General features: G+C 66.9%; 3 protein-coding genes across 3 annotated transcripts; 2 read left to right on the top strand and 1 right to left on the bottom strand.

The window, feature by feature from the left end:
- The first annotated feature begins 2,791 nt into the window (after positions 1-2,791).
- TRIM63 (tripartite motif containing 63) lies at positions 2,792-6,217 on the top strand. Its single transcript, XM_068172669.1, has 9 exons — positions 2,792-2,981; positions 3,074-3,240; positions 4,334-4,502; positions 4,765-4,860; positions 5,020-5,253; positions 5,380-5,402; positions 5,557-5,681; positions 5,783-5,860; positions 5,967-6,217. Exons 1-9 carry the CDS (start codon positions 2,823-2,825, stop codon positions 5,978-5,980), a joined length of 1,065 nt encoding a protein of 354 aa, XP_068028770.1. The 5' UTR covers positions 2,792-2,822; the 3' UTR covers positions 5,981-6,217.
- A 612-nt stretch (positions 6,218-6,829) lies between these two features.
- On the top strand, positions 6,830-9,570 carry SLC30A2 (solute carrier family 30 member 2). The gene is made up of 8 exons (XM_068172662.1): positions 6,830-7,229; positions 7,381-7,580; positions 7,820-7,966; positions 8,223-8,376; positions 8,467-8,623; positions 8,804-8,909; positions 9,006-9,140; positions 9,371-9,570. Exons 1-8 carry the CDS (start codon positions 7,180-7,182, stop codon positions 9,514-9,516), a joined length of 1,095 nt encoding a protein of 364 aa, XP_068028763.1. The 5' UTR covers positions 6,830-7,179; the 3' UTR covers positions 9,517-9,570.
- A 453-nt stretch (positions 9,571-10,023) lies between these two features.
- Positions 10,024-17,679, bottom strand: EXTL1 (exostosin like glycosyltransferase 1). Its single transcript, XM_068172660.1, has 11 exons — positions 17,071-17,679; positions 15,632-16,875; positions 12,711-12,804; positions 12,523-12,630; positions 11,980-12,099; positions 11,762-11,894; positions 11,558-11,676; positions 11,181-11,276; positions 10,980-11,066; positions 10,664-10,824; positions 10,024-10,572 (listed from the first exon to the last, which is right to left on the bottom strand). The coding sequence occupies exons 2-11, from the start codon at positions 16,564-16,566 to the stop codon at positions 10,143-10,145; spliced, it is 2,283 nt and encodes a 760-aa protein (XP_068028761.1). The 5' UTR covers positions 16,567-16,875; positions 17,071-17,679; the 3' UTR covers positions 10,024-10,142.
- Between the last annotated feature and the right edge of the window lie 2,946 nt (positions 17,680-20,625).

Raw genomic sequence — 20,625 nt, 5'->3', positions numbered from 1 at the left:
CCCTGCACCCCATCCCTGTGCACCCAGGTACCCCCTGCCCCCCATCCCTGTGCACCCAGGTACCCCCTGCACCCCATCCCTGTGCACCCAGGTACCCGCTGCACCCCATCCCTGTGCAGCCAGGTGCCCCCTGCACCCCATCCCTGTGCACCCAGGTGCCCCCTGCACCCCGTACCTGTGCACCCAGGTGCCCCCTGCCCCCCATCCCTGTGCAGCCAGGTGCCCCCTGCACCCCATCCCTGTGCACCCAGGTACCCGCTGCACCCCCATCCCTGTGCAGCCAGGTGCCCCCTACACCCCGTACCTGTGCAGCCAGGTACCCCCTGCACCCCATCCCTGTGCACCCAGGTGCCCCCTGCACCCCATCCCTGTGCAGCCAGGTGCCTCCTGCACCCCATCCCTGTGCAGCCAGGTACCCGCTGCACCCCATCCCTGTGCACCCAGGTACCCGCTGCACCCCATCCCTGTGCAGCCAGGTACCCGCTGCACCCCATCCCTGTGCACCCAGGTACCCGCTGCACCCCATCCCTGTGCACCCAGGTACCCGCTGCCCCCCATCCCTGTGCACCCAGGTACCCCCCGCACCCCATCCCTGTGCAGCCAGGTGCCCCCTGCACCCCATCCCTGTGCACACAGGTACCCCCTACCCCCCATCCCTGTGCACCCAGGTGCCCCCTGCACCCCGTACCTGTGCACCCAGGTGCCCCCTGCACCCCATCCCTGTGCAGCCAGGTGCCCCCCGCACCCCATCCCTGTGCACCCAGGTACCCCCTGCACCCCATCCCTGTGCAGCCAGGTGCCCCCTGCACCCCATCCCTGTGCACCCAGGTGCCCCCTGCACCCCGTACCTGTGCACCCAGGTGCCCCCTGCACCCCATCCCTGTGCACCCAGGTACCCCCTGCACCCCATCCCTGTGCAGCCAGGTACCCCCTGCACCCCATCCCTGTGCACCCAGGTGCCCCCTGCACCCCATCCCTGTGCACCCAGGTGCCCCCTGCACCCCATCCCTGTGCACCCAGGTGCCCCCTGCACCCCATCCCTGTGCACCCAGGTGCCCCCTGCACCCCATCCCTGTGCACCCAGGTGCCCCCTGCACCCCATCCCTGTGCAGCCAGGTACCCCCTGCACCCCATTCCTGTGCAGCCAGGTGCCTCCTGCACCCCATCCCTGTGCACCCAGGTACCCCCTGCACCCCATCCCTGTGCACCCAGGTACCCGCTGCACCCCATCCCTGTGCAGCCAGGTGCCCCCTGCACCCCATCCCTGTGCAGCCAGGTACCCCCCTGCACCCCAACCCTGTGCACCCAGGTACCCGCTGCCCCCCATCCCTGTGCAGCCAGGTACCCGCTGCACCCCATCCCTGTGCACCCAGGTGCCCCCTGCACCCCATCCCTGTGCACACAGGTGCCCCCTGCACCCCATCCCTGTGCACACAGGTGCCTCCTGCACCCCATTCCTGTGCAGCAAGCTGATTCCTGCACCCCATCCCTGTGCAGCCAGGTGCCCCCTGCACCCCATCCCTGTGCAGCCAGCTGCTTCCTGCACCCCATCCCTGTGCACCCAGGTGCCCCCTGCACCCCATCCCTGTGCACCCAGGTGCCCCCTGCACCCCATCCCTGTGCAGCCAGGTACCCCCTGCACCCCATCCCTGTGCAGCCAGGTGCCCCCTGCACCCCATCCCTGTGCAGCCAGGTGCTTCCTGCACCCCATTCCTGTGCAGCCAGGTGCCCCCTGCACCCCATCCCTGTGCAGCCAGGTACCCCCTGCACCCCATCCCTGTGCACCCAGGTGCCCCCTGCACCCCAACCCTGTGCATACAGGTGCCTCCTGCACCCCATCCCTGTGCAGCCAGGTGCCCCCTGCACCCCATCCCTGTGCACCCAGGTGCCCCCCGCACCCCTGTACCACCCCCCTGCCCGCAGTCACTGTGGGCACTGCAGCTGCCACCCCGCCCCACCCCGTCCCCCCATCGTGACCCCTCTGTGCCAAGGCTAGGGTTACCCCCTGCAGCTGCCCGCGCTGACAGCTCTCCCTGTGGCCAGCACTGGCCCCTGGCCAGCCAGCTGGGGATCGTGTCCGGGGCTGTTTTCAGCGAGGGCTGTGCTCACCCTCTGCCCCCCTCCAGCCGTTTCTGGGTCAGCTCTTGAACCCCGGCGGTGGAGCCAGCTGGGTCATGGCTGTGCCAGGGCTGTGCCAGGGCTGTGCCAGGGCTGTGGGGAGCAGCCTGAGCAGCCCCTGCTGGGTCTGGGCTCCTGGAGGAGCCCCCCAGCCCCTGCCTGGGGAGGGGGCACCCCCACCACATGTGCCAGGCATGGGGGCTGTGTCTCCCCAGAGCTGCCTCTCCCCTCCCAGCGCACGGGGAGCCACTGGCGAGGTGTTTGCACCCCAGAAGTGGTCATGTTTTGGGTGGGGAAAGGGACAGACTGTACCAGCCACTCCCTGCTGCGGCTGGGCCAGCTCTGCCAGATTTCTGGAACCATCACAATGTCCTAATGACCACGGGGCTGGCGTTTCCCCCTCCTTGCCCCCACTCTGATGTTCTGGGGTCTCAGGACGTGCAGCCGCTTGCCCGCGTGGCCCTGTTTACCTCGCAGCTCCAGTTTGGGCACGTCCGCGGCACGGGCGGGCAGCGCCTCCTGGACAGCCTGTGCCCATCTTGTTTACCGGCCCTTGCCGTGGCTCAGCACCGTGTGACAGGTGCTGTCCCGGGACACCCGACACCGCGTCGGGGTCGGGATCCGCGTGACAGGGAGCGACTTATAAATAGCGGGGCGAGGGCTGCCGGCAGCGAGAGCGCTGGGAGGAGAGCCCTGAGGAGCCCATGGATTTCCAAGCCGGTATCCTGCAGGATGGCAGCCCCATGGAGAGCCTGGAGAAGCAGCTCATCTGCCCCATCTGCCTGGAGATGTTCAGCAAGCCCGTGGTGATCCTGCCCTGCCAGCACAACCTCTGCCGCAAGTGCGCCAACGACGTCTTCCAGGTGAGCGGGGCCCCCGCGCCCAGGCTGGGGGGCACCGAGGTGCTGTGGGGACACTGATGGACCCCCCCACCGTGTTCATCTTCCCCTCCCAGGCTGCCAACCCGTACTGGCAGAGCCGGGGCAGCTTGATTTCGGGGGGCCGGTTCCGGTGCCCCTCGTGCCGCCACGAGGTGCTGCTGGACCGCCACGGCGTCTACGGGCTGCAGAGGAACCTGCTGGTGGAGAACATCATCGACATCTACAAGCAGGAGTGCTCCAGGTGGGCACGGCCAGGCAGCGTGGCCATGGGGTTATGGGGTCATGGGGACATGGGGATGCCCCTCCCAGGCCCCAGCAGCAGCACTGAGACCCCAAGAGATCGCACCTGGGGGTCTTCCTGCTCAGTGATCCCCGGTTCAAATCTTTTCCTAACTCAAATCTAGACCAAAATCTTCCTCCCGTGACTCAAAACTTCCTCCCCCAGCCCAATTCTCCCCTCTGCCCCAGCAGTTTGTGCCTCTGGCTGTCCCGGGGGGATGGCAGGTCCCTGGGGGGCGGTGGCAGCTGGGCACCTGCTGCCCCCAGCGCTCTTGCTGGAACATTCGGTGGCAGATAAGAGGTGCGGGGAAGGAATCCAGGCTCTGCTAGTGACAGCAGGCACCGGGGCTGATAAGGGGCAGAGAGACGGTTTGGGGGGGCCCAGTGGGTACAAGGATGAAGCTGGGGGGGGACAGAGGGGTCACAGGCTCTCGAGGCAGAGCAGTGGCCCCGGCCAAATTCCCTGAACCGCTGTAAATATTGTGTGAGAGCCATGGGGACGGGGACGATGGCACGTGGCAGGTGTCCGTGGCTGCTGGGGGGGCCGGGGGGCCCAGGCCTGTCCCTGTTTCAGAGTGCTGGCTTGTCCCCATGTCCCTCCTTGCTGTGGATGGGAGGATTGAGCTGCAGCCCCCGTCTGGGACCTCCGGGGGTTTCTGGGTGTCCCCACCCCGGTCACACGATGGGTGACAATAAATCCGGGCAGCACAGGGCTAAAATTAGGCCCTGGTGCAGCGCCTCTGGATTGCAGCCCCCCCGGCCCCGGTGCCACCCGCTGCCATGCCCAGCGCCACGGTGGCTTAAACTGGGACGTGCTGGGGTTTGCAGAGGCACGGAGGTTGGTGGCTCCTAGAGGAGCAGCTGTGGGATTATGCCAGGGTCTGGCCTCTTTCCTGGGGACCTGACTTTGGGGTGACAGTTGGGGGTGTCACCACGGTGGGGGTGACGCTGCAGTGGGGACACCATGGTGGCAGGGGTGTCCCTGTAGCGGGGACATCACCCCGGTGTGGGTGTCACCATGACGGGGACGTCACCGCGGCCGTGCCGCTCTCCAGCAGGCCACTGAAGAAGGGAGAGCACCCCATGTGCAAGGAGCACGAGGACGAGCGGATCAACATCTACTGCGTCACCTGCGAGGTGCCCACCTGCTCCATGTGCAAAGTCTTCGGTGCCCACAAGGACTGCGAGGTGGCCCCGCTGCAAACCGTCTTCCAGGGACAGAAGGTGCCCTGGGGGGGACCCGGGGGGGCTGCGGGCCATGTGCTGAGCTGGGACAGTGACAAATAACTCCGGGACTGCCTCACGGGGTATTAATAGCCCCCGGGTGACTTCGCCCAGGAGACAGACTATATTTAGAGCAGCCGTGGCTGGTGAGGGATGTGGGGGAGCAGAGCTGGGGACGAGCAATGCCCAGCCCGTCCCCACGCTGGGATGGGAGAAGTTCCTGTCTCCACAGGAGCTAAAACTTCTCTCTGTCGCTCACCAGACTGAGCTGAACAACTGCATCTCCATGCTCGTGGCGGGGAATGACCGGATCCAGACCATCATCTCCCAGCTGGAGGACTCTTGCCAGAGCACCGAGGTGCGGAAAGGGGGAAAGGAGCCCCCCAAAAACCCGGGGGTGAAACCTTAGCCGGGCATGGCCGGCAGTGGGGTGGAGCCCAAGGAGCAGGGAAACCTTGGGATGTTGCAGGTGCTGGAGGGACGCAGAGGTGGCATCCCTTGTTCCTTGTCCCTGCAGGAAAACAGCGAGGCGGCCAAGCGGGAACTCTGCGCTCGCTTTGACGCGCTGGCAGCGCTGCTGGAGGAGAAGAAGGCGGAGCTGCTGCAGCGCATCTCCCAGGAGCAGGCGGACAAGACCGCCTTCATCCAGAGCCTCATCTGCCAGTACAAGGAGCAGCTGGAGAAGTCGAGCCGGCTGGTGGAGACTGCCGTCCAGGCAGCCGAGGAGACCGGGGGGGCCGCCTTCCTCATGGTGAGACCCCCAAAGCTGCCCCGTGGGGTCCCACTGCTGGGGACCACCTGGTGCCTGCTGTGGCTTCACTCACCTCCTCCTCCCTCTTCTCCTCCTCCTCCTCCTTCCCCTTCTCTCTCTCCACAGAATGCCAAGCAGCTGATAAAAACGTAAGTGCTCAAACTGGGGGAATCCCCACGATCCAGGCCCCACGGGCAGGATTTGGCGAGTGGGGGCTGCCCTGACCCCCTGCCCTGGTGGCCCCCGGTCCCCAGCTCAGCGGGGGGACAGGGACACACACACATCCGTGCTCTCCCTGCCCAGCATCGTGGAGGCCTCCAAGGGTGGTCGCCTGGACAAGATCGAGCAGGGCTATGAGAGCATGGACGCCTTCTCCGTGAGCCTGGAGCACCTCACCGAGGCCGTCCACGCCCTGGACTTTGACCCCGGTAATTCAGCCCCCAGTGCCCCTTTACCGACTCCCACCCAGCTGGTGGCACCTGCTGCTTTTCCTGGTGGCTCCTGGTGACCTTTGGCCGCTTGTTTGCAGCAGAGGAAGATGAGGAATACTTTGATGGGGCGGAAGAAGAGGTGGAAGAGAATGCAGCGCCCGAGAGGACAGTGATGGGTAAGGGGCAGAGCACGGCTGAGCCCACCTCCCCAGGACCCTCCAGCACCCATGGAGGAGCTTTGGGGGCTTGGGCTCTCCTTGATCACCCCATCCTCTCCCTCGGCAGCTTCCCTGTAGCCACAGCAACGTTGCCGGCGCGGGAGAAACGCCCCCGGGCGCAGGATGTCCGGCGACGGATTTGGGACGGGGGGGGGGACACACGGCAGGGACCGGCAGCCTGGCGAGCCGGCGCCTGCTCCAGCACAGGACACTTTTCTATACGGGTGCAAATAGGACAATTCCGCACGTTTTATAATTCCCTTGTTTTGTATATAATTGTCACGGATTTGAAATTTGTGTATTTTGTAAAGAAAACCGCTGCTTTGGGTGGTTATTTTCTTCCTCGCCTCTCACTCTCGGCTCACCAGCCCCGCGGTGGGCACCGGGGATGGGTTTGCCGGGCTGGTGCCATCAGCGGTGTCCCTGCCAGCACCCGGCGTGGCAGAGGGACACCTCCGGCCCAGCTCTTAATTTCCAGCCTCATTAGCACCTCTGGCAGCGCTGGCAGCCGCTCCTGGCCGCCCGCCCGGGATGTAACAGGTCGGCACCCGGCAGGATTTATCTCCTGGGGATGGGATGCCCTGTGCAGAGCTTGCCCTGGGCTGGAGATGTGGCACGGGGGGGGCTCAGGATGCTCCAGGCTGGGCCAGCCCCCGCAATGGGGATGGTCTCAGCAGCGAGCTGCTGGTTTGCTGCTGGCTGAGCTCAAAAATGCACCTTGGATAAATGCAAAAGTACCCCATAAATGCTTTTCCCCTGCACAAACATGACTCCTGCTCAGAGGGGGCCGAGGGGAAACTGAGGCAGCACCCACAGCTGAGCCACAAGTGCAATTAGCCCCAGGGTAATTAACGCTGCTCACGCAGGGGGGGGGCAGGAGCCCCTGCTGTGGAGGGGGTCCAGGCTTGTCCATCACACGGCTGGGTGGAAACTGGGGGGTTCCAAAGCGGGGAGGGGGGGACACCGTGTGCCTTTGGAGGGGACATGGGGACGTTCCATCCCCCTCTGCACCCAGCCCGGGTGTGCAGCTCCTGGGGGCGCTCGGGGCGGGGGGTCCCAGAGCGATTCCCCCCCCAGCAGCAGCCCCCGGGCGGCGGGCGAGGGGGCCCAGCCCGGGGCAGGCTCCGCGGGCGCTTTGCAGCCGGCTTGGCCGTCCCTCCTCCAGCCGGGATTTGCACACGAATCCCGGCTCTTCACACGAGCCAAGGCCACCGGCTGCCACCAGCGCCGGCCACACGCCGGGGTCACCCGCGCCGACCCCCCCGCCCCGGAGGAGGATGGCAGCCGGCGACGAGAAACGGCACCTCCTGAGCGAGGGCACAGGCGGGTACGGGGGTGCCGGGGGGGCTGCGGGCGTCGTGCCCCCTGTGCTGTGCGGCTCCCGAGGGCGGTCTGGCCGGGGAACGGGCCGGGGGGGAGCACTGAGGGCGCAGCCCGCTCCCCAAAGCCCTCCAGCCCCAGCACCCTTTGGGCGGCAGGTGCTACGCGGGGGCTGCGCAGAAGGACGGGCACAGCGCGGCGCAGGGACAGGAGCCCGCCCTGGAGCTGGGGACACGGCGTGGCCAGCACTGCCACACGCGGGGGGCCGGCGGCCACCCCGGCCAGCAGCAGCGGGCGCGCAGGAAGCTCTACCTGGCCGCTGGCATCTGCCTCTTCTTCATGGTCGGGGAAGCCGTGGGTGAGTGCTGGGTGCCTGCTCCGTTGGGGTCCCCGTGGGGTCACCCCGAGTGGCTGCCCAGAGCCCCTCTTGTCCTGATTCCCTGCTGAGGGTGCGGCCAGAGCTCCCTGTTGGCTTTCTGCGGCTCAGAACACACAGTGGGACCCCCCTGTGGCACGGGGTGTGCTGATCTGTGCCCATCTCGGGGCAGGACCCCTGCTATGTCCCTGCAATGTCCCCCCGATGTCCCGTGTCCACAGGTGGGTACCTGGCACACAGCCTGGCCATCCTGACGGACGCTGCCCACCTGCTGACGGACTTTGCCAGCATCATGATCAGCCTCTTTGCACTCTGGGTGTCCTCACGCCCCCCCACCAAAACCATGAACTTCGGATGGCACCGGGCAGGTAACGCGGTGGCACCGCCCCGGGGATGCCAGCAGAGCACCCCAGGGTGCCCTCCCCGTGTGGCCCAGGGGCTTTGGGGTGCCCTGAGGGGCCTGGGAAGCCTTGGCACCATGAACAAGGCAAGGCAGAGACGCTGCCAGCCCAGTGCAAGGAGCATCCCGGGTGCTGGGTGCCCCCACCGCGCCCCAGCACTGCCGGGGATGGTGCTCGGGATGGCACGGCAGTGGGGCAGCAGTGTGGGGGGGTCTCTCCGCAGAGATCCTGGGGGCCCTGCTCTCCGTGCTCTCCATCTGGGTGGTGACGGGGGTCCTGGTCTACCTGGGGGCCCAGCGCCTGCTCTCGGGCGACTACGACATCGAGGGCGGGGTGATGCTCATCACCTCGGCCTGCGCCGTGGCCGTCAACATCGTGTACGTGCGGCCACACGGCCCCTGCCCTCCCCGGGGGCCCCCTCCCTGAGCCTGCCAGGCCCCGGGGTGTCACCAGTGCCCTGCCCGCAGGATGGGGGTGGCTCTGCACCAGACGGGGCACGGGCACAGCCACGGGGCAGCCGGCGAGCAGCCCAACGCCAGCGTCCGCGCCGCCTTCGTGCACGTCGTGGGGGACCTGCTGCAGAGCGTCGGCGTCCTCATCGCCTCCTACATCATCTTCTTCAAGGTCTGGGCCGTGCTGGGGGCAAAGGGGGTGCTGGGGACACGAGACAGAGGCTCCAGACGGCGGTGGCCAGGCACAGGGCAAGACAGAGAGGACTGTGTGCCCGCCCTGCTGGTCCCGATGGGGATTTGGGGTGAGGTGATGGTGCCACAGGGGCCTCACCCCCTCCCACCCGCTCCCCAGCCCGAGTACAAGTACGTGGATCCCATCTGCACCTTCCTCTTCTCCGCGCTGGTGCTGGGGACAACGCTGACCATCCTCCGGGACGTCCTCCTCGTCCTCATGGAGGGTAGGGACCCCCGGGGCGGGGGGGGGCTGGGCAGCGGGGTCACCCACGGGTGCCGTGGGCCCCGTCCCTGCAGCTGCCACGGCTCTGCCTCCGCAGGGACCCCCAAAGGGATGGATTTCAACGCCGTGCAGGAGACGCTGCTGGCGGTGCGGGGCGTGGAGGCCGTGCACAGCCTGCACATCTGGGCACTGACCGCAGCACAGCCGCTGCTCTCGGTGCACATCGCCATCAGTGAGTGTCACCGCGGGGGGACAGGGGTGCCAGAGCCATCAGTGAGTGTCACAATGTGGGGACAGGGCTGCCAGAGCCACCAGTGAGTGTCACAGCAGGGGAACAGAGCCATCAGTGAGTGTCACAATGTGGGGACAGGGGTGCCAGAGCCACCAGTGAGTGTCACAGCGTTGGGCAGGGAGGGCCGGGGTTTCCCCGCACCCCGACATCCCCAGATTTTCTCCTCGCAGACGCGGCTGCCAGCGCGCAGGAGGTGCTGGAGGAGGCCAGCTCCCGGCTGCAGGGCGCCTTCCGCTTCCACACCACCACCATCCAGGTGGAGAGCTACTCCGAGGAGATGCGGGACTGCCGGGAATGCCAGCCCCCCCGCGACTGACTCCCTCGTCCCGGGGCACTGTTCATGTGTGGCAAATAAAGCAGAGCACACGGGGGTGTGTGGGGGGATGTTGGGTCTGGGTGTTATCTCCGGTATCTGTAGGAGCCAAGGACAGACCCAGGGCAGTGGCAGCCTGAGAGTGGCTGTTGGAGGCCACCTAATATTCCGTATTTTTATTCAGCTGGGAGGAAAGCCAGCTGAAACACTCCTTTTCCCTTCTCCGGGGAGCGCCGCGAGGCAATGGGGTGCTGGGCTGCCCGGGGACTGCGGGGGACCCAGCTGGAGCGAGGGAGGGAGGTCACACACAGCTCTTATCTCTTATCGCTCCTCTGTTTGCCCTCGGGGAGGTGAAGGACTCTCCCTCCCCGCAGGGCTGGGGGGGCTGCCCGGGTCATTCCCAGGGTGCCGATGCAGAAGTGTTGGAGCACCAAAAGCTGGTGCTCCCAGAGTGCTCTCGGTGCTTCCCCCACATCCCACAGCCACCATCCGGATCTTACCTCTCCCCCTCCTTTATTGCACTAGTAAAACCCAATAACGAGTAAAACCCCGTCAGCAGCGAGCCTGCTCCCGGAGGGCTCCGTGCACCGGGAACGGCACACCCGGATCCGGCCCGACCCCGGCAGCCCTCACGGCTTCTCCAAGCTCGGGTATTTCTTGCGCAGGACGGAGACCTGGTCCTTGAAGAGGACGGGGTCGAGGCGCAGCTGGGAGGACACCAGGGGCATGTAGCCAAACCAGTCGGCCAACTGGTTGAGGCAGTCCTGCCGCTGGGAGAGACGCCGGCTGCCGTCCGTGCCCTCCGCCCGGGCAGCAGCGGGGTGCGGGGCCGAGGGGCTCCGCTGCCCGGGCGGGGGGGTCCCCGCAGCCCCATGGCTGCACTCTGCCTGCTGGGCCACCCCCTCCTTGTGCTGCTTGCGCTGGGTCACCTTGATGGGTGGCAGCTTGGTGACGGCGGCCACCAGGACGTTCATCAGGATGTCCTCGCAGGCGGCCAGCCCGTCCACCAGCTGCCGCAGCCCCGCGGGCAGGTACTCGGTGAACAGGCTGTGGTAGTACCTGGGGGGAGAACGGGGTGAGGGGCAGGATGGGGGCCGAGCCCCCGGCCCCAGAGCCCCTCCGGCCCCAGAGCCCCGCCCCGGCCGGGTACCTGTGGTAGAAGGCGGCGGCGGTGAGGACGATGGAGAGCTCGTTGGTCCATTTGGAGGTGTAGCCCCAGCGCCCCTGCTCGGCGTCCCAGAAATGGCTCTGCGTGGGGAAGCCCACGATGCGCTCGGGGAAGCTGCGCCACACCGAGAAGGCAAAATCCACCTGGCACGGGACGGGCACGGTGTCACCCACCGCGGTGCCACCCTCCACGGGGACCTGCGGGAGGGGACCACCGCTGCCCCCGGAGGACGCGGGGACATGGGGACAGCCCTGTGGTGATCACTGAGCACCCGAGGGAGCCGGGGCCGTGGCCTCACCTCGCTGGTGGAGAGGCTGGTGTCCTCATCCAGGCTCAGCACCGCGTCCGTCTGGATGGCCCCGAAGGGGAAGAAGCGGTCACTGAGCTGTGGAGGGAGGACGGGCAGGTTGGTGCAGTGGGGTGGCTGTTCCAGTGCCCTGCCCGTGTCCCTGGTCCCCTCCCGTGTCCCTGGTCCCCTCCCGTGTCCTGGTCCCCTCACCTTCCTCCTGGCCTGGATGATGGTCAGAGGCACGCTGCTCTGGGGCCATTTCCCTCTCGGGGGTGGTGGCTTCTCGCAGCTCCACAGGACCACGATCTGCAAGGGGGAGGACAGGTGTGGCCGGAGGGGTTTGGTGGGTTCTCTGCTCCAGCCCGAACCATCTCATGGCAGTTTGGACCAGGATAAACACCCAGGTAGTCCCACCTGCACCCCAGAGGGCTGCAGACGTGGCTCTGCCTACCCAAAGGTGACACCATCAGGCATCCCCTCCACCCCTAAACCCACGCATCGCCTCTCCGCCCCGCAGGACCCAGCCCCACCATCCCGCGGGATCCCTGGGAGCTGCACCGGCTGACGCGGGACTCAGCTCCTCCCACCTGGGCGCAGTACTGGGATCCAGAGACGGCTTGGATGAGCCTGAGGATGGGCTGCGACAGCGACCCTGCTTGCGAGACCGCCCGGATGAAAGCCGTGAACTTCTTGGAGGGGCTGTAGCCTGAAAAAAGGGTGGGAAAGGGAAAGGAGAGGTGTTGGGCATAGCCCGAGTTTGCCGTGCTCAGCCGGGGCAGGCAGGATCCTACCGTGGTGCAGGTAGTAGAAGGGAAAATCGCCGAGGTGGGTGGAGAAGTCGGGCAGGACCAGGAGCCCCCCGGGCAGCGCGTTCCAGAGGAAGCGGGAGCGGGAGCGGTGCGGAGACAGCCGGTCCTTGATGATCTGCCAGAGGCCCGAGTGATGCTCCCAGCACCCCGGCTGTGACCCCGGCAGCTGGGGAGGGGGGGGTTCGGGGTGGGGGGCTCACCTCCAGCGTGGTGTGCACGATCTTGTCCACGGAGGAGAAGTAGGCATCCCACAGGAACTGGGTCTGCTGCTGGAAGGCCAGCACGCGCTCCGGGTGGATGCAGCGCACGGCGGAGGGGATCTGTGCCGGGGGAGCAGCAGGGTCCTCACCTCAGCTTCCCCCCGGCTGGGCTCCTCGCCTCTGTCCCCTCCAACAGTCCCAGCCATCCCATGGGACAGCCCCTGCCCACGGATGTGTGCCACCCTCCTCCTGTGGGGCTGCATCTCCTCTCCCTGGGGCAGGATCGGGCCCAGGATTCCCGAGGGTTTGTGCCTGGGAAGATCCTTCCCACCTTCCCCCGAGATGAACAGCGCCCTGGGACTGCAGGAGGAGTGGGACCCCCATTCCTGGGGGGTCAGACAGGAGCACTGCCAGGCTCAGCTGCCAGGCTCACCCCCAGACGTGGCTGGGGGCTCCACCACCCAGGGATTGGGGACCTGGTGGGTCTGGGATCTGGGACTGGGGGTCTGGTGCCCGGCGTGGGGCAGGATTTGGATCCAGTACCTGCAGAAGGAGCCTCTCACTGCCCACGACAGCAGCTTTGCCCCAGTCGATGGCCTCGGCGAAGGGCAGCTCCCAGCCGTCACTCAGCAGCACCGGGATGCAGGCGGCCTGTGGAGGGACCCCGCAGGCTGGGACAGAGCCCCCGGACCCCAGTGAGGGCGTCCCCTGTCCCCCTGCCCACCCTGTACCTGCAGAGCCTCGAGGAAGCGGAAGGAGCCCAAGCGCCTGCCCCGGGGCACGATGCAGAAGGTGGAGTTGTGCAGCAGCTCCTGGTAGTCAAACCTGGCGTGGGAGATGGGGCAGGGGTCAGGCATGGCCCCCTCCCCTCCTGTGAGCATCCCGGGAGGTGCTGCTGGCACCTGCCAGGTGTGGAGCCAACCCAGGACACTGTTAGGATCGGTTTGGACTGATTTTGGCTCTGAACATCCCTGGTTTTGTGGGAGCAGTGTTCTCCTGGGTGCTGAAGGGATGGACCTGGGCGTCCCTTAAAGAGGGGGGGTCAGGAAGGGACCCCGGTGCCCTTTGAAGGCACAACCCAGCTCCTCCCACCCCCCAGCAATGACACCTCACGCAAAGCCACCACCCAAACCCCCGAGCCTGAAACTGCAGCAGCTCTTGTGCCGTGCCCAGGCTTGCTGGGCAGGACCAGCCCTGCCTGCCCTGGCAGCGTTCAGGGGGGGCAGTGGGTGCCGGCAGTGCGGCCCCCCCCGGCCAGACTCGCCCGTGGGGCTCTCAAAGCCCCTTCTGTGCCGTGGTGGGGAGAGGCTCGGCCGCTGCCGGGTCCCTGCGGCCGCGCCGGAAAATCCAATATTGACTTTAGGTCGGGACAGACCCCGTCTGTTCCCGCCCGCGGGGAGGGGCAGCCGGTCCTGGATGGGCTGGGGGGGACTCGCATGGTCCAGCCGGGTGGCTGGGAGGCCAAAAAGAGCCCTTGCAATGTGCTGGTCCCAGGAGGAAGGGCGTCCCTGCGGTGGGAGCTCCCTGCTGGTGCCAGGCTGGGAGTTGAGGCTGTGTCACCTCTGTGGGTGCCGGAGCACTCTGGCACATCCCAGCGCTCCGGGATGTGGGAGATCAGCCCCAGTGCCAAGGCACAGAGTTTCACAATAAAATCTGCCTCTGGATGAACCTCCCCAATGTCTTCAAAGGATGCCAAAATCTTTGACCCGTTAACACTCAAACTCCCGGCCGGGAAACTAGAGGGGTGACAGCACCCAGATCCCCCACGAAACCACAGCAGCGACAGCCACATCCCCGGGGCCAGACCCGGCTGTCACCTCTCCTCGGGGACCCCGAACCCTGCCATGACCCCCGGCAGCTCCGGGGACCTTTCCCGCTGCCGGGGCCCGGGGGGCGCTGCCCTCGCGGGCAGCCGGTGCGGTGGGGCGGCTGGCGCCGGCCGGGCTGCGGGGCCGAAGGCTCCCGATGGAAATACTTCGCTCCTGACGCGCTGCGGTTTCCGGGCAATCGCCGTCAGGGCTTCCTTGTTTTGTCAGGAGCGGGGACGGGCGCCCGCCGCGCTCCCTTCGCCAGGCCCCTCCGTGGCTCCGGCCGGGCACGGTGCCACCGGCACCGGCGGCTCCACAGAGCCTTTCCCCGCCCGCGCTGACTGCTCCGAACGCGGGGCAGCGGGGCCGCTCCGCAGCGCTGCCACAAGCCGCCCTTTATCCCAGAACAGAACCGGATTGTTCGGGGCAGCCCCTCGGGCATGAGGAGGATGATGGAACACCCAGCAGGGCCTTCCTCTGCTCCCCGAGCTGCCTCCACCGTGCCAGCACCCAACGCACCGGGTGAACGGGGCCGCCGGGGTCTCGCTCTGTCCCCTCCCTGCTGGCCTGTCCCCTGTCCGAGTGTGGGGACATCTCCCCGGGCAGGAGGGCATCGGTCCCCGCGGGAGGTCGGGCAGAGCTGGCTCTGGTGGTGACACCAATGGTTTTGTGCCCGGTGTCCCACAGGGACGAGCAGGGTGGCAGAGGCTCGGGGTCACACACGAGCACGCTGCCACGTGTTCCCCATCGATCCGCCGGCCAAAGCCATCCTGGGAGAGGTGTAAATCTCCCTGTGTTTGCAAACAGCATTAGGGGATTACCTGGGTGGGCGGATGGGGGGGAATTCTCATCCCGCTGCCCCTTGGCACAGCGTGGGGCTGACCTTGGGCCCCCTGTCCTGCCAACCCCACTGTCCTGAGATGCCCCATCCCAAAGAGACTTTGCTGCAAGTGCTGACCCTGCTGGGCTGGTGGCACCCTCCAGACAGGGCCATGTGGTGCCTGACCCATCCCAAAGCCCTGGCTAATCCCAGTGCCAGCACCCCAGCTCCACTTTTACCTCCCAGCACCTCCTAAGACGCTTTGAGGATGATGCCCAACGTGGCCTCTCCCCATCTGCTCTCCAGCTGAGTGGCTGGGGGATGTCCCCAGGCAGTGGGATGGGGACCTGCCTATTGTCTGTGGGATGGGCTCTGTGTTTACCAGCCCTGGATTCAGCAGATGTTGATGGGTCCCAAGCAGTTGGATGGGGAGGTGAGGAGCTGCAGGATGGAACTCCCCAAACTCACAGAATTTTGTACCCCCAATTTTTCCACCAGTGTGTGCATCCCACGCTGCTGCCACCGTGTCCATTTGTGATGGGGGATGCAGGGGGACCCCCACCCACCACCACCAATTAAGCTCAGGGCTGCCCACACTGGGACGCCCACAGACCCGCCAGTTTTGTGGGATTTTCAGTGGAGCCAGTGAGGGGGGGATGTTTCGGGCTCATCTCCAAGAGAAACGTTTATGTTGGGGGAGAGCGGGAGGGGGAAGAAGAAAAGCGTCATTCATCAGCGTTCGGAAAAAGGGAAATCGTATTAGAGGCGGTGGCAGCGATTGCAGATAAGAGCTGCTCTCGCCAGATTACTCCAACTTTAATACAGAGCAGGAAAGCCCTGAGCAGTCAGCGCCTCGCTCCCCACCGTGCAATGAAACCCTCATCCCTCTCAGAAGAACCCAAAACTTCCCTCTCCGGAGCTCCAGCCACCACAGACGGTCACAGCTGCACCCCGCAGAGAGGCAGGAACATTTGTGGGGTGCCCCATCACCCCAGACCCCCTTTTCCCCCGATCTCTGACTCACCTTTCATAGTCGACGTTGTCCTTGTCGCAGCGCGTGTCCTTGTGCTTCTCCCAGTCCTTGCCGTGCTTGCAGGTGGTGAGGGAGATGATGTCCTTCCCGTTGTGGATGTGGTGCAGCGCGTTCCGCGTGCCGGAGCCGATGCCGGTCAGGTACCGCTTCCCCTTGAACACCAACAAGTATTTCTTTCTGGGGGGCACCGAGTCCTGGTGCAGCCACCCCCTGTCCCCGCCGCGCTGCGGGTGCTCCTTGGGGAACAGAGGGATGGAGACGTCGAAGCCGGGCCGGAAGCTCCGCGTGTCGAAGCTGGCTTTGGCCAGGATGGCCTGCCCGGTGTCGAAGCCCAGGTCGCCGGTGTAGCTGGGCCAGGTGCCCGAGTAGAGGTTGAAGATGAGGTGGTTGCGGCCACCGTTCCAGAGCGGAAATCCGCGGATTTTCTCATCCACGTTCCGGACGTACTGGCCCGAGAGGTGGTCGCGGTCCAGCGTGTCGATGCTGAGGACGAACAGACAGGCTTCCTCGGGCTTCAGGGTGTGGTAGCGGGAGCGCTCGATGGAGCTGAGGATTTTGCCGTAGGTCTCCGAGACGGGCTGGCCCCGCTCCTGGGGGTAGGTGAACACTTTGAAGCCGTGCCTCTCGCACCTGGAGAGGTTGAAGCAGGTTTCCATCCGGCATCTGCTGCTCCTGTAGACGCTCAGCCACGCCGCCCGCCGCTCCCGGGGGGACAGCAGGGAAGGGTCCCCATCCCTCTGCAGCTCCTCGGGGTCCGCAAAGCTTTTGAGGAGGGACCGATCCGTCCAGCGGGGCCAGCTCCTCCGGGCCTCTGCTTTCCTTCCGGAAAAGAAAGCAAAACGGCGCAGCTGATCCCCTCCAAAGAAGAAAAGCAGGAGCCAAGAGGCAAGGAAAGTCAGGAAAATGTATTTCTTCCTGGTCTGCATAGGTTCACATGCAGCCCCAGCTCCTCATCGGGCTCAGGTGAGTGCCAGAGTCCGGTCAAGAGGCCGATGTTCCCAGCCCCGAGTGGGTGGTGGGACGGCTGCTGGCCCGAGGTACTGTCCCGTGTCCTCGCAGTCCGTGACAGTCCCCACTTTCTGCTCGCTCTGCCCAGGGCTGTGCTGGTTTCTCGGGACCGTCCCGGTGTCTGGCTGCAGAGCAGAGCCCGCTGCCCCCGTGTCCCAGCCGCTCACTTCTCCAGGCCCCCGAGCCGCGACAATGACATTTCCATCGCTTGACCCAGCTTCAAATCCCTGGAGAAAGGGAGAGGTCGCGTCGTCACCCGTCCTGTCGCCGCCAACCGTGTCACCACAAGTGGCTCCACACATCCCTGCGGCGGGACTCCCCTCCCCAGCTCCCTTGGGAATAAAACCCTGGGAATAAACCCTCCCGCAGCCGCCGGAGCCCCCCTCTCTCCCTGCCCTTTCGTTGCCCGGTCCCCCCGTTACCTTCGGGGACTCGCGGCCCCGGGTGGGTGTCGGGCCGCCGTGTCCCGGAGCCCCAGTCGCCGGCTGCCCGCGGCTCCGGGCTGCATCCCCGGCCGGGGAAGGCGGCGGAGCAGCCGCCGAGCCGCTCCGCCGGGCTCCCGGTGCGCGGCCGGGCGGAGGAGCCGCTGCGGGAGGCTCCGCACAGCCCCGCTCCCGGGGCTGGGGTGCTGGGCGTGTGCCCCCTTGTCACCTTGTCCGTCTGTCCCTGCGCTGGGCTCTCTGTTCCCCCGTCCCCCCGGTGCCTGTCCAAGACCCCGGCTGCTCTCCGCTGTCCTCCTGTCCCTCCCGGGTCTGGCTGTCCCTTGTCCGTCTGTCTGCCTGTCCCCTCCGGGGCTAACTGTCCCGCTGTCCCCTGCCCCCCCCGGAGCTGGCTATCCCCTGTCCGTCTGTCCCCCCGGGACTGTGTGTCCCCTGTCCCCTCCCAGATCTGGCTGTCCCTCGTCCGTCCGCGTGTCTGTCCCGCCCAGGGCTGGCTGTCCCCTGTTCCCTGCGGGAGCTGGCTGTGCGCTGTCCGCCTGTCAGTCCCCGCGGGGCTGGCTGTCCCCCTGCCCGTGTCGCTGTCCCCGTGTCCGTGTCCGTGTCCGGCCGGTCCCGGTGGTCCCGCGTCCCCCCCGCGCTCCACGTGCCCCCCCCGCCCGCGTCGGTTACACGGCGCCCTGGCCCCGCCCCCTCCCCGGCGAGCCCCGCCCCCTGCCTCCCATTGGCTGTCCGCTCACAGAAGTGGGCGTGTCCGTGCCATTGGCCGCGCCCACCGGGGGCTCCCGGGGAGGACCGGGGCTGAGGGGGGACCGAGCCCGAGCCCGTGTCCCCATGGACCCCTGTCCCTCTGTGTCCCCATGGACCCCTGTCCCCATGTCCCCGTGTCCCCATGGACCCCTGTCCCTCTGTGTCCCCATGGACCCCTGTCCCCGTGTCCCCGTGTCCCCATGGACCCCTGTCCCTGTGTCCCCATGGACCCCTGTCCCCGTGTCCCCATGGACCCCTGTCCCCGCGTCCCCGTGTCCCCATGGACCCCTGTCCCCGCGTCCCCATGGACCCCTGTCCCTCTGTGTCCCCATGGACCCCTGTCCCCGTGTCCCCATGTCCCCATGGACCCCTGTCCCCGTGTCCCCATGGACCCCTGTCCCCGTGTCCCCATGGACCCCTGTCCCTATGTCCCCATGGACCCCTGTCCCCGTGTCCCCATGGACCCCTGTCCCTGTGTCCCCATGGACCCCTGTCCCCGTGTCCCCGTGTCCCCATGGACCCCTGTCCCTCTGTGTCCCCATGGACCCCTGTCCCCGTGTCCCCGTGTCCCCATGGACCCCTGTCCCTCTGTGTCCCCATGGACCCCTGTCCCTCTGTGTCCCCATGGACCCCTGTCCCCGTGTCCCCGTGTCCCCATGGACCCCTGTCCCTCTGTGTCCCCATGGACCGCTGTCCCTGTGTCCCCATGGACCCCTGTCCCCGTGTCCCCATGGACCCCTGTCCCCGTGTCCCCATGGACCCCTGTCCCTCTGTGTCCCCATGGACCGCTGTCCCTGTGTCCCCATGGACCCCTGTCCCCGTGTCCCCATGGACCCCTGTCCCCATGTCCCCGTGTCCCCAGGGACCCCTGTCCCCGTGTCCCCATGGTCCCCTGTCCCTCTGTGTCCCCATGGACCCCTGCCCCATGTCCCCGTGTCCCCATGGACCCCTGTCCCCTTATCCCCGTGTCCCCCTGTCCCTCTGTGTCCCCATGGACCCCTGTCCCTGCATCCCCATGGACCCCTGTCCCTGTGTCCCCCTGTCCCTCTGTGTCCCCGTGTCCCCCTGTGTCCCACACAAACCCAGGGTGGCTTTGCCGGGGTAATCTGGGGGTGCTGGGGGGGCTGACCCCATTCCCCGAACCGGGCGTGGGCTGGGCCCGGCAGCACGGACAGGTCGGGGCTCGTCTCTCCCACCCCGTCCCGGCATCCGCGGCCACGGCAGCCGCCCTCGCCCTGCCCCGCCGGCCGGGCAAGCCGGGACCGGAGCGCTGGATGCCGGCCACGGGTGTGACAGCCCGGCCAGCCTCCGCCTGCGGCTGGTTCGATGGCTGAGGGCAGGGGCTGCGGTCCCCTCTCACTGCCCCAGCCCCAGGGACCCGGGCGACACAGACAGTGGCAATCCCAGGGCTCTGTCCAGCGCCCAGCGCGTGCCTCAGTTTCCCCAGTCACCCAGGGGAGCCTGGAGTGGGGCTGCGAGTGTGGGAGCTTGGTAGAGACGGTTTTCACCAAATCTTTGGGTATTTATTTGCCAGCCTGGCTGGCTCGGCCCCGCAGGGAATTAATCCCCGGCCGCGAGGGGATTACTGGGGACCAGGGGCCGCTTTAGCTCCAGAAAGAGGATTAAACAGAGGACAGGGAACGTGGGGATGGGCAGCGAGAGCCCCAGAGCACCGCTGGCCTCTGGGGGGGACAGGGGGACAGTCCCGGGGACAGGAACTTGGCTGGGTACGGACACGGACAGGGCAGCCCTGGGCTTGGGGTGCTGCCCACGGGCACTGCCCCCCACGGCCCCCACGGAGGGGCCACGGCTGCCATGGGGGGACTGGAGTTGTGCCCGGGACTGGGGGCACTGGGAGCTGTGGTTTCGTGGGGGTGACACCGGGAGCCGTGTCCTGTACTGGTGTCACTGGGAGCTGTGATTTTGTGGGGGTGACACCGGGAGCCGTGTCCTGTACTGGTGTCACTGGGAGCTGTGGTTTCGTGCTGGTGACACCGGGAGCCGTGTCCTGTACTGGTGTCACTGGGAGCTGTGATTTCGTGCTGGTCACACCGGGAGCCGTGTCCTGTACTGGTGTCACTGGGAGCTGAAGTCCACGAGCACGGGAGGCACTGGGAGCTGTAGGGCAGAGTTCACTGGGGCGTGCTGGGAGCTGTGAGCCGCTGTACTGGTGTGTGCGGGGAGGGGGATACTGGGAGGTACTGGGCAGTTGTTGCTGGGAGCTGGGAGGGCACAGAGGGAAATTTGGAGCTGGGAGAGCCCTGGGAGCTTGGGCGGGGCACTGGAGCTGCAGAGGAGCTCGAGGTGGGGGCACTGGGAGGGTTTGGGGAGCACTGGGAGCTTTTGGGGTGGAACTGGGAGGCACGGGGGGCTGCGGGGAGCAGTGGGAACCGTCAGCACCGGGAGCTGGGGGTCACAGGGAACTGGGGGACAACTGGGAGCTGCGATGGAGACTGGGGGCGCTGGGGGGAGCGCTGGGAGCGGCAGGGACGGCTCCGGCACGGGCGCTGGGAAGCGCTGGGACCTGTAGTCCAGCTGCGCGTACTGGGAGGTGTAGTCCGGGCTCCCAGCGCATACTGGGAGCTGTGGTCCCGGGCCGGGGCCATACTGGGAGGTGTGGTTCCGCAGCCCCGGGCGCTGCTGGAAGCTGTAGTTCGGCACTGCGGGGTGCGGGGTCCCGTCCTGCCGGGGGTGCCAGCCCCGCACTGACCCCTGTGCCCCAGCCCCCTGTCCCCGCGGGGGGACAGGACCCTCAGCAGGGTGCCCGTGGGGCCGTCCCGCGATCGCAGT

Source organism: Anomalospiza imberbis, chromosome 25 (assembly GCF_031753505.1).
Source record: "Anomalospiza imberbis isolate Cuckoo-Finch-1a 21T00152 chromosome 25, ASM3175350v1, whole genome shotgun sequence".
Lineage (NCBI taxonomy): Eukaryota > Metazoa > Chordata > Aves > Passeriformes > Viduidae > Anomalospiza > Anomalospiza imberbis.
Note: the sequence above shows the minus strand (reverse complement) of the source record. Positions and strands in the feature narration are given on the sequence as shown.

Bases quoted from the DNA above. Each gene is read 5' to 3' on its own strand.
- SLC30A2 (XM_068172662.1), top strand. From the start codon at position 7,180: ATGGCAGCCGGCGACGAGAAACGGCACCTCCTGAGCGAGGGCACAGGC. The intron at 7,581-7,819 runs GTGAGTGCTGGG...CCGTGTCCACAG, and splicing joins CATGGTCGGGGAAGCCGTGG to GTGGGTACCTGGCACACAGC. The intron at 7,967-8,222 runs GTAACGCGGTGG...GTCTCTCCGCAG, and splicing joins CTTCGGATGGCACCGGGCAG to AGATCCTGGGGGCCCTGCTC.
- EXTL1 (XM_068172660.1), bottom strand. From the start codon at position 16,566: ATGCAGACCAGGAAGAAATACATTTTCCTGACTTTCCTTGCCTCTTGG. The intron at 12,100-12,522 runs GTACTGGATCCA...CCCCCGGCACAG, and splicing joins GTGAGAGGCTCCTTCTGCAG to ATCCCCTCCGCCGTGCGCTG. The intron at 10,825-10,979 runs GTGAGGCCACGG...GTCCCGTGCCAG, and splicing joins CCAGCCTCTCCACCAGCGAG to GTGGATTTTGCCTTCTCGGT.
- TRIM63 (XM_068172669.1), top strand. From the start codon at position 2,823: ATGGATTTCCAAGCCGGTATCCTGCAGGATGGCAGCCCCATGGAGAGC. The intron at 5,254-5,379 runs GTGAGACCCCCA...CTCTCTCCACAG, and splicing joins GGGGGGCCGCCTTCCTCATG to AATGCCAAGCAGCTGATAAA. The intron at 5,682-5,782 runs GTAATTCAGCCC...GCTTGTTTGCAG, and splicing joins CGCCCTGGACTTTGACCCCG to CAGAGGAAGATGAGGAATAC.